Source organism: Chenopodium quinoa, unplaced genomic scaffold, assembly GCF_001683475.1.
Source record: "Chenopodium quinoa cultivar QQ74 unplaced genomic scaffold, ASM168347v1, whole genome shotgun sequence".
Taxonomy (NCBI): domain Eukaryota; kingdom Viridiplantae; phylum Streptophyta; class Magnoliopsida; order Caryophyllales; family Amaranthaceae; genus Chenopodium; species Chenopodium quinoa.
In genome coordinates this window covers 41,637-53,685 of record NW_018743212.1, presented here as the reverse complement: position 1 = coordinate 53,685, position 12,049 = coordinate 41,637, and the positions used below count along the sequence as shown (strand labels likewise).

The 12,049-nt window shown below is 36.4% G+C and overlaps 1 protein-coding gene across 1 annotated transcript; it reads left to right on the top strand.

Annotated features, from left to right (window-relative positions):
* Nucleotides 1-3,569: 3,569 nt before the first annotated feature.
* On the top strand, nt 3,570-11,694 carry LOC110734177 (meiosis-specific protein ASY3-like). Its single transcript, XM_021914223.1, has 10 exons — nt 3,570-3,839; nt 4,229-5,714; nt 5,811-5,949; nt 7,108-7,251; nt 7,361-7,427; nt 7,544-7,693; nt 7,781-7,839; nt 8,632-8,766; nt 10,360-10,451; nt 11,133-11,694. The coding sequence occupies exons 2-10, from the start codon at nt 4,266-4,268 to the stop codon at nt 11,184-11,186; spliced, it is 2,289 nt and encodes a 762-aa protein (XP_021769915.1). The 5' UTR covers nt 3,570-3,839; nt 4,229-4,265; the 3' UTR covers nt 11,187-11,694.
* Nucleotides 11,695-12,049: the final 355 nt, after the last annotated feature.

Sequence of the window (12,049 nt, the reverse complement as noted above, 5' to 3'; positions counted from 1 at the left end):
GTGTGGCCTGGGATTAAAGCAAAAACCTAATATAACCCCCGTTTTGAATTAGTTGCAACTTTGAGGTCGACACGGATTTTAATATAAAATTTCATAATGGTTGATTAATGAATTAAAGATAGGAAATTAAGCAAGTTAGGAGAGAGAAAGTAAAAGTAATTAATAAATTAACCACCACCACCAACAGCACCCACCAGGGCCACCACCACCAACAGCACCCACCAGGGCCACCACCACCAACTGCAGCCACCTCAAAACCACCCACCTCACACCCTGAAACCACCGCATCTCAACCCGAACCAGCCCGAAACCACCCCCACACACATGAACAACCGTAAAACCACTCCCTCTCCACCTGAACAACCCCGAAATTACCCCTTCTTAGCTCAAAAAAACCCCAAAATTACCCCCTATTAGCTCAAACCACCTTAAAACCACCCTTTCTCAACTCAAACAACCTCAAAACCGTACCTTCTCGGCGCAAACCATCCCAGAGCAACCACCCTCACTCACCCCCCCAAAACCATCCACATTCACCCTAAATCGCCCCTACTACCTCTACTCACCCTGAACCACACCGAAACCATTCTAATTCACCCATAAATCACCTCGAGCCACCCCAAACTAGCCCACCCACCCCTCAAACCATTAGATCTGAACGAATTTGTTTTCAAAATAAAAATAAAAAAATAAAAAAATAAAAAGAAGAAGAGAGATAGAGAGAGAGAAAGGAGGAGGAGGAGGAGGAGGAGGAGGCGACTTTGACGGTGGTGATGAGCATTGACGACGTTGAAGGTAGTGATTAGATGTAGCGACGACGACGGTAAAGGTGGGTGATGCCGTGGTCTGATTTTTTGGTGGAAGATGAAGATGGGAGATAATGATCTTTGATGGTTGTTGATATTTTTGGGTGACAATATTTAGTTAAATAAGTTAGACTAGGAATTTAATGAAATTTGATTTAGGTAATAATTGTGTTTATGAACTCTTTAGTAAAGATATTTTTATACTTTCATTGAAAAAAACTTACTAAAAAGGGAAAAAATGGAAAGTTGCAATTAATGTGTAGCACCTCTAAATGGCAAAAGTTGCAACTAATATGTAACGGAGGTAGTAATTAACTTTCCTTTGTCTAGTCTTCTCAACACCTGTCAAAGTAAAAAAAGGTGACAGGAAAAACACCCTTTCCTCCATCCCAATACATCTATCTTTTTCGAGAAACAAATTTTTATACATTTTTAGGAATTTTGGGTATTTCCTATTGATGTTTCAAATGCTCAAATACGGCAAAACATTAGATAGCACAAATGTTCAAGAACAAAAGAACACTTATAATAACTACTCCATTCATTTAAAAGATTAATAAAATAGATACAAGGTATGCTCTGCATTACACACTTTCAACATGAGCATCATATAATTCATATTGGATTGACGTTGAAGTAAGAATAGGCCCTGAAACTCTTACAAAATTGAGGTAAGATACTCACTGAATCTATTGGTTAACAAAATTACAAGACAACATAATTCTGCAAAGTATAACTAAGTAACTAACGAATTTCTTCTGTTTCTCCCTTGAGCATAGTAGTTTGGTTTGCTATTCCAAATTTTACAAAGTCTCTGTCGGGATCAAATCCATCAGAAACAACATATTTGAATTTCTGTAAGAAGGGAAAAAAACAATACCATTGAAAGGGGAGTAATTGTTGTAAATAAAGGGGTAGTCTAGTACAAATAGTATAAAAATATTTAAGTAAGATCGGAAAGATGATCTCACAAATAATGGAACAATATCGGTGTGTCGTGAAGCTAATCACTGACTTGAAAACAAAATTCCGGCGCAACCAAGGTGCTCAAGTGTATTCGCCGGCTCGTTCCCTGAGGTTAACACACCACTTCCACACAAAGACACTTTTGGGTGGAAGGTTGGAGTTAAGTAACTTATGCCTAATAGAGAATGTGTTTAAGATATTGTATTTGATGTATTTTTTCAAGTGTATAAAACATAAAAAAGGCTTCTTCTATTTATAGAAAAACATACAAGAAGAATCCCAGCAAACATCAAGGGAGGTGAATAATCAGAATACTGGTGATAATTAATCACCTAAAACATCCTCTTAAAAGGGGGGTTATAAGAGTTACACAAGAGTATAACAGTGGTGATTAATCACCTTAAACTTCCACTTAAATGGGGGGTTATGAGAATTACTCAAGAAATTAAGAATGGGAAGTAACGCCTTGAATTCCCTTTCTTTATTCCAACAAAAGAGACAAAGAAAGCTAATCCTGAAGCCAACATACTTCATATTATGAGTGGAAGAAGATACCTCTAGAAATGCCTCTCTAGTTGAGTTAGACCCATCATGTTTACGGTTGAACAAAATTATCCGAAAAACCGAAAACCCAAACTACAACTGAATCGAAAATTAGGGTATCCGTTCCAATAACTATAACGGTTCGGGTACCCGATCCGATAATTTGTTATCGGGTACGGTTATTCATTTTAAAATTAACGGTTACCCGATCCAATTCGATAAGTAATTTTTTCTTTTTTTCCTACTTAAATCTATTTATCCAAAATCTAAACTCTTACTTTACTTCATAATCAATTCATAATTTAAATGATCAATAATATTATTAATAATTTGGTCATGATCATGTGGTATTATTGATAATTAGTGTTGAATGATATCATAATAACTAAATTTTAAAGTCTAAATTTTCATTATTGGATATCATATTGGGTACCTGATAACCGATCCGAAAATCCGGGGACCCGAAATTCGGGTACTCTAACTTATTGATTCGGTTAATGAATATCATTTTTAGTGTTATTTGTTATCGGGTACCCGAACCGTTAGTGTCAACGGTACGGGTACCCGACCAATGCTCACCCTTAATCATATTACTCGCCAAGAAATGAACCATTTGTTGCAATTTATCATGAACATCATTACAAAATAAATTAGTAAAAATAATTAGGGAGCACGTGCTAGGTATATTAAAGTAATTAATTAAGTTAGAGAAGATTAAAAAATGGTGAAAATTGGTTAAAAAAATATTAAAATAATAAAAATGCACTTTTTCTCCAGAATCTCTGTCCTTCGATGTCATTTATGACATTTTCTGCACCAAACTTAATAGTATGTGATGTAGAGTGCACCCGATTAAGGTTGTGCTATTCTCTGCACCCAACCTATAATTGGATTAATTGGTGCTATTGAGGCCAATTTTGTCTTTTTTATTTATAAATTAATTTTATTGTTAAATGATTAACCAAAGTTAGTGATCGAGTTGGAGGTCAATTGTAGGGAAATAAGAAGAAAATAGGGTGGGATTAGTTAAAAAAAAATGACCATGTGCATGTCACATAGGGGTCAATGCCGAAAACTCGAAAAGTGACCATTGGTTGGTTTCAACAATTTTTTGGACAAAAAAATTGCTTTAAAAGATTATTTTTAAGAAGAATGATTATTTAACCATCAACTATTAATAATGTTATAAACATGAAAATAAATGTATATAATTGCAAATCACAAAGTACACCATAAATACGAAGTATAAATCTCAAGGTTTTAAGAAAGTAGGACAAAAATACATTTTCTTAAAAAAAAAAAATAAATAAAATTCAAAATACTCCGTATAGAATAGGCGTGTTCTTTTTACAGTTTTACGTCACGACTCTTACCAGTACAGTATCATTTTTTATCTCCTTTGGAGCTTTCACTTTTACGCTGCACACTTCCTTTCTCTCTCCTTAACTGAAGCGCGCGCATTCTCTGAATTTTCCATTGAAGCGGCTTCTGAGCTTTCTATCCTCCATTGAAGCAGCTTCTGAGGTAAGATATTTAAATTTCTTTTTCAAAATAATCGAACTTCAATTTTCACAATCTAGGGTTTATCGTTGCTTAATTGTCAGTATAGTCATTTTAGGGTTCTTCTAAGCTGGATTACTGAATTTTTGGTTATAATTACTGGAGTTATAAAAGATAATAACGTTCGATTTGTTGCTAGAATTTTGCTACTTGCAATTTTCGTTGATATTCTTGACCGAGAAGAATTTAATGTGATTTTTGGAGCCTAGTTTGATGATTTAACCAAGTTTGGTTGCTAATGTGCTTCAGGCTGTTGTTCTTAACCCTTTGTTGTAGAACCTTACTATGAAAATGGGCCTTTTTAACCCTTAGCTTGATAATTGTGCTTAGCTGAAGTGTTTTTCCATTTTCAGGTTTAGGGTTTGGAATCAGCAATTTGTTCAAAGTAAGATGAGTTGTTGTCCAAGTTCTGGATTCAATCATCAACCATGTAGCCAGTCTCAGAAGATGTCCATTGGGATAGTCGTTGAGTCCGTTGCCAAACCTCATTGTGGATCGATGAAAGAAGCTGGTGTTTCAATCAGCCAGGCACAGAAGGAAGCGTCTGTAGGAGGATATTTGACGGCAAAGCACAATGTGCATAGTGGAAATAAGGCCTCTAGTACTGTCCCTATGTGTAAAAATGATGCTCAGGAGGGTTCTGTAATGGTTACAGCCAGAAATCAGATTGAAAACCAAACATCTAGGCCGGCTACAAGTTTATTACATGGAAAGCAGCCAGCACAAATGATGCAATCCTCTGTGAACCAAGTATTGTTAGAACCTGTTGTTGGCAATATAACAGAGTCGGAAAAGGCTTCTGGGAAGGCTAGCAAGAGGGCCTCTATGGATGAACCATCCCAGAAATTTTCTTGTGCACCCAAACAGCAAGTGTGCTTGCCAGCCAAAGAGGTGCTGCCAGAGCAGCCAATCGAAACCGAGAACAGAAACAAAGAAGTTCTGAGGATGAAGCTGCGGGAGATATTAGGAACTGTTCCTTCTGGTAACAAGATATTAGGTGATTCAAGGACTTGTGAGGCAAATGATAATGAGATGATGAGAGAGCACATTCTTAAAGGTGATGCCCATTCCAAGCCTTGGGAGGATTCTGATACTATAGAAAATGATTCTGAGTATGTTGTCATGACAACTAAGAGACCGGTGACTCGTTCTCTTGCCAGAAGGAGGGCCCCTGCTAAGATGCGACCAAGGAACTTTAAGCCAAATTCGTTATCTAGTGAGAAAGAGAAGCATCCAAGCAGTGATATCTTCTCTTTCGCTGAAAAATCTGCACCTTCAATACCTTGTGCAGTTACTCAGGGTTTCTCAACTGTTGAGAAAAATGTTCGTACCAAAAGGAGTTGTGGAATCGAGGCAGGGGACATGCTATCTCCTATTACAGACTTGAGAAATGTCCAGACAGAGATAATTGGGTGTGAAAAGGAACCACCTATTGTGGATTCGCCAAATGTTGGCGGAGTTCTATTTTCTAAACATGGCTGTCTTGATGATAATCTTGAACCGGAGGCAGCAATGAAGGACATTGATTGCAACCACTCTCCTGTAGCCAGAGAGAAAAGTCAGGTGCCTGATGCTGAAAGTCCAGCTACACAGGAAAAGTCACAGTTTTTTGAACACTTTGGTGGTCAATCTCCAGTGCCCCATGTTGATGATTTGAGTTGTCCATGGTACGAAATGACAAATACTGTTCTGAATTCTCCTCTGCACACATATTCACTAACTTATGCTAAGAAGCAGAATGTTCATGGATCTGCTCAAGCAGAGGCAGGGATTCTTTTCGAAGATAGATGTTTTTTCAAAAGTAGTACAGCCTCAGAGAAGGATAACTTTGAATCTCCTGTGAGGACACGAATTCGACTCTTCTTTTAAAGATATTAGTATTAGACTATCTTGCTTTTATTCATGCATATAGGCCCTTTTCTGTTGAATTATCAGGATGATGCGGCTAAATTTGAAGACCGAAATTCCAGTATCCCAGAGTCATCTACAGAAGAGAAGGATGTTGGAAATGGGCTGTTTACTCGAATGAGAGGAGAGCTTGATAGTACTGAGGAGGTTTCATCTTCTAAGAAAGGTTGTCCTCTTTCATTCTTTTATGTTGTGCTTTCCCTTGCTTATTCATTCATTAAGTCAACCGAGGATGCAGAAAAATAGGGATTAACAGTTCTAGGCACCTGAAAGAATTGCTTAATTTGCTCCTTAAAACAATTCCACCATTTTGGAATGTGAGTTATTCCTTCATGGAGAAATCTGAAAAAGGGTTTCTTTTAATTATTCATGGAGCATTATGTTGGTCTAAACAGGTGGCAATGTGGCATGCTTTGCTTTTGTTATGACTTAGCCCTTTTTAATATCACTTGCTTTTGTTATGATAAGCCTTTTTTATTTTATTTTATCTTTTTTAAAATCAATTTTGCTACTGTTATAGTTGATGCAGTGTTCTTCTACCTGACTGATCATTTATCCCATCTCCTTTGGTATGAATACACATTTTATTAAAGATGTACAAGTGACTAATAATATCCTTCATTGTAAATTATCATATTGGTGTTAGACACATGACAATTTATGGAATTAACTTGCTTTAGACACATTTGTTACCTACTCGCATATGAGTAAGTTCAATTTTAGATATAAGCCTATTTAGTGAGTCGTTTCTAATAGAAACTTTAAAAGCGTTCACAGAATATTGACATGGGTATGCAAGGCTATTTGAAAATGAATGCCATCATTGTTTTCGTTTTAATGTAAGAGAGATGGGGGGGGGGGTGTTAATTAAACTAGCCATTAGGAGACTATTGATTGCAAGTTTCTGGATGAAGAGGGTCTGCAATGGCAGATCTATAGTCAAATTTAAACAAGGTCCAGGTTCTTGGGAGAGCCCCAAAGTACAATGCCTTGTGCAAATAGATTAAGTGATCAGATTCAGTAATGGGGCCTGAGAGAGAATCTCTTCAACCCTTTTTTGTGCGGCTATGTGTCCGGCAATTCTGCTTGTATCTATCACTAAGGCTAAAATCAAGGAGACTGGCATCGATCCTAATTGTAATGATATGACTAGTGCCTGATATCGCTAAAATAAGCTGTCTATTCCATGACCCTTCAACTTTAAAGGGCTTTGTGGAAGGGTTAAATTGGATTGAGTTCAACACTTTACTTAGATCACATATTGAATGCCTTAAATTTATTTATTATATGTGTTTATTTATGAAATATGGACTTTCTTGGGCAGTCTATCCAGAAGTAGATGATGTTCACGCATCTCCAGAGAATGGAAGCAGGGTTGTTCAGAGACCTGTGCTTGGCCGAAGCAAACGGCATTGCAGTCGCGATGTTGACTTTGGTGATTTTAGTCGTACCTTGCATACTCCAAAAGGTAAACCTCAGTGTTTTTCATTGTTCTTTTATGAGCTAGGGTCTTTTGCTTTAAAGATGATTGACCTTTTGGACTTGGCTTTACATTTTAATATCTTTTGAGTTTGCAGAAAGTGGTTATGCTGGTGATGTGTTTACAAAATGTTTAAATGAAAGTCCAGAGGACGGATTAGCAAGGTTATTCAAATATTCTTCTCATCTTCAAACTTGGAATAACAAAAGAAATTATTTGTAAAAAAATTTATCCCACCCTGATTTGCAAGTGATGCTAGTTTTTCTTGGTGGTTTTTCAGAGTGGTTTCTCTATTAGGTTTGGCTTTAGAAAAGGTTAAAACCAAAATGATTTCATTGACAAACAAAAAATGTTCTGAAATAATGGTGTCTGCCACCAAAGAAATACATTCACAGCTGCTGAATGTTGAGTCTCAGATTCAGACAGATTTGTGAGTACTCTTAGTCTGAGAACTTGACCATCTATCATTGTTATTTTGATTTTCATTTCCTTAGTCTAATCTCTGTTTATGATTTAGAATGAAACTTACAAGCCTCAAGACATCTAAAAGGAAACATTTGGAGACAAGGCTTCAAGGTAATTTGATATAAATTAGTTCATACTTCATAGAGTCGTTATCTAATTGAGACCTTATTTGATGAACTATAAATTAATTCTGTGGTGCTGTTTTTCAATGCTTGACCTTTTCTAGAGGATTAACTTCACACCTGTAAGTGAGCATAACACTTCTGTTTTGTAATCATGCAAAATGTTGTGAAGTGGATGGAATTGGAGCTTAGGGATCTCTAACTGATCAACTAAGTGTATTTTGTAAGATATGTCTAGAGAAATTCTCCAAATGTATTGATAATCACTTTTGTTAATCTTTTTTTCATTTTAACATGAAGTGCATGAACACCAGCTTTTAATATATGATTGGACAATGCCAGTCACTGAGAAATTTAAAGAGCTAAATGCTAAAATACATTTTTGTTAGCAAATGTTATAGAAATATTAGTTGGTCAAACTTTCTTAAAAGAATGAAATTAGATTTGAAATTTTAGTCTTTCACCCTATCATGTCAAATTAGTCGAGGCATCTGAGTGGGGTACATCATCCCTTCCCTCTTCCACTTATGCATTGTATAGTAGGTCTCCTTACCTCTTGTTATGATGCCTTTATATTTTACTTTTAGTTCTTTCCTAGTTTTATTAAGATGCCTCCCAAATAGTTAAATTAGGCTCTATGAAAATTTGAGGGCAGCTTAATACCGACTGCCCAGACGGCCAGACCATGTTATTGGCAATTCAATTACTGGATTAACTAGAATTAGTCTATTTTATCAAGTTTAAGTTTCCTCATATGTCTGACTATTGGTATGTAATACAGAACAACAGGAACACCTAAAGATTATACATGAAAAGTTCAAGGAAGAGATCTGTCAATACCTTCAAGACTGCCAAGGTACCATGGAAGGGCTGGAAACACAGCATCTTGAGCTGCAAGGGGTTATAGAAAGGCAAAGTATGATAACTTCATCCTAGACTTCTCATTTCGTTTTCAATAAGCTACCTCTAAAATGAGCTGGCCTTCAGATTATTTGCTTAACTACTTATTTCCTACTTCCTACTAATTGACACGTTTCTTTTTTGCGTTCTTATTAATGAGATTTCAGATAGAAATATAAAAGACTAAAACACTGTAACCCACCTGCCCTCTCCTTAAGTCCTTAGCCCTTCATCATTAGCCAACTGGTCAGTCATCCCCGCCCCCACCGCCGGCTTCACTACCCCCACAGCCACCTTCTGTCTTCCATTTCTTTACCTTCGTAAGGTGGGCTCGAAATTGTACTTGTAAAATTATGGAGATTCAAAGAATTTCAGCTTGAATTTTACAGTTTCAGTGATTATTTCTCCTCTTCCTCCCCACAACCCAACAGGCCAACACAAGCCATCCCGCAATTAATACCCAAAAAACCCATCTCCTTTCTCCTTCAGAAATTAGAATTCCACCTTCACAATGAATACCTTTTGGTAGATGTGAGGCCCTTCATGTTGGTTCTGCTGCTACATTAGAACATTAACAAAAATCTAACTCAAAAAAAAAAAAAAAAAGAAAAAATAATAATAAAGATGTAAAAACTTAACCAAATTAAGCTGGTAAAGTCGGTGTCGAAGGGGAGGAGGGAACTTGGAAGTGGTAAGCAATAAAGCACCATGGCAAAGGAGAGAGAAAATTGGTGGTGATGGCAGTGAGGGAGGACTGGAGGAGAGAGAATATGGGCCATGGTGGTGGGCTGGTGGCCGTGAGAGAGGATGGAGTGGGTTTGTTATGGGAGAGGAGAGAGAATAGTGAGGGTAAAAATGACATTTTCCAAACAAACTTTACCCAAATAGAAATGTGTTAACTAGAAAGAAATTTCCCCAAAAGGAATAATTGTCGACTGATATGGAATGCAGGAAGTATTTATATGAAGACAACATGGTGTGATACATCGATCTCATATGGGCATGTGTATCAGTTATTTCTAAATACGGATTAATATATATCAGTTCCATTATATGATGTTGACATGCTGCACTAATTAAATAAATTACAATACTGAAAGTTGGAATATACGCTACCACGACATTATATGTATGTATAGTTGCTACTGTCAGTTTTTGTTATTATATTGGTGATGTAGAAATAGGAGTCTTTGATTTTTGTTTTTATATTTTCTATTGATATATCATGCTGGTGTATTAGCCTACTGGATGACTGCCCTGACAGGACTACTATATAGTGGCGAATCTGTTAAAATGGATTGTTTGGTCGCAAGTTGAACATAAGCCAACTCCAATTGCATAATAGCAGTTGTGTATTTCCCATTAGTTTTGCATACAGTGGATGATCCTGATTGGAGTTTTGAAATTCATAATTAGGCTTTGATGTGCAATGGTATTAGGTATATCATAAGAAAATTAATTTTCTTTTGGGATTCCACTGCTCTCTTGTTTTAAATGACACTAGTAAATGCACAAGGATTATCAACACTAGTAAATGCATAAGGATTATTGACACTGTAAATTAGATAATTTTGCTGTTCTGTGATGCTTAAATCCTTATTTTGGTCAGAGGTATTACATAGGAAACTTCTTTTGCAAACGGAAGCAGCAGTGGAGACCCATCTCATTGATGCACAAAAACAAATGATGCTTATCCGTAAGGTAAGTCTACTACTATATTTTAATAGCATATTTGATTATTAATGCATCTGAATAAGATATTTGCATCAAAACGCTTTGTATAAATGGTTCTGCTTCTTCTCAGGTCTTATCTTTATTATTCCTTTTGCTTGAATTTTTAAAAAAGAATTATATTGAAAATTTGAGAAACCCACACTTAAAATTATCTACTTACCACGATTCCCATGTAGACTTGATCATGGGTCGGGCTGGGCTTTAGTGAAAAAAGCCCTTTTGTGCCAAGATTTGGGTGGGGCCCAAGGTCGGGCCAAAAAACTTGTGCCCAAACCCGCTATTTCTGGCCAATGATAGCAGGATTTTCAGGCAGGGGCTATTAACTAAATGCGGAGTATAAATTTCAAGTTGCTCAAAACCCAAATTTGGGCCAACTGGCCCAATCTTGACTTTGGGCCTATATTTCCTGCCCAAACCTGGAAATTTTGGGTCGGGCCAGGTATGATTCTAGTCCCATGTCATAGCGTTTGTTGCTTCTACATCTGTAATAGTTGAAACTTTTAGTTATAGTAGTCAATGTATCATAGAATGGAGGTTGCTGTCTAGCTGCTGACTAATTCAAGCTCCTACATATGTTTTATGCTTTCTATAGAATGGAATACTCTTTCTTGGCTTCCCTAACATGAATCTGATTGTTAAATATTGCAGCTGGGAAAACAGAAGATGCAACAATTGAAAGCCTCTATTGCTGGATGTTTATAAGATGGATTTTCCTGTTGACCGGTGAACTAAGATGCCTTGTATTAGGTGGCTATATATTATTTTTGATTCTAGGTTCTCATGTATGGCTTGGATTACCCATTTACACGGAGGTTGTTTTGTAATTAAGAGGAAGTTCCTAATTCTAAAGCCTAGTGCCTACTTGATCCTGAACTAGGGCCAGATAAGTATTCCTATGCCATCTAAGGTCAATAGCTGTTAACTACAAGGTTTTTGGTACAATTTTGAAGTTTATAGACAACTCCTCGTTGAAAAAAAAAAATTACACATGAATGGGTTGTATATGATAACCTGTTCGCTGTTAACCAACTCAACATGCATACTTTTATTTCAGCTTATTTTCTTGTGATGTGGGCACCATACATACTTGTGATTTCTGATTTGTGAATAGGTTATTTTATTGCTGGTTTAAGTTTGTTGTAAAGGATTGTTCCTACTTGTAGGAAAAGAGATTTTTCAGTACCTTATACTATTGTCTTAGCTCTTTTGATTTTGCTAGTAGACGATGTAATAATGTTGCTCACTCCATGGCCAAGTTGATGTGAATCGGGTGACCCTTTCTTATAACAATTTTTATTGCTTTATTTAGGTACTCTCGTGATTTTACCTTACTCTTAAAATGGGGATTTTACAAGTGAGTTTTTAATAATGTTTTTATTATTGATGTGATTTTACCGGTGGTTATTCTTAAAGTGGGGGTCTTACAAGTGAGTTTTTAATAATTGTTTCTATTATTGTTGTGGTTTTAGTTTAGTTATGGGCATTGGTTTTGATAAAACTAGTGCTTACCTGTTGGTGCCTTTTTGGTTATTTCTACTAGTGTTATTCACCTACTTTCTCTTGTA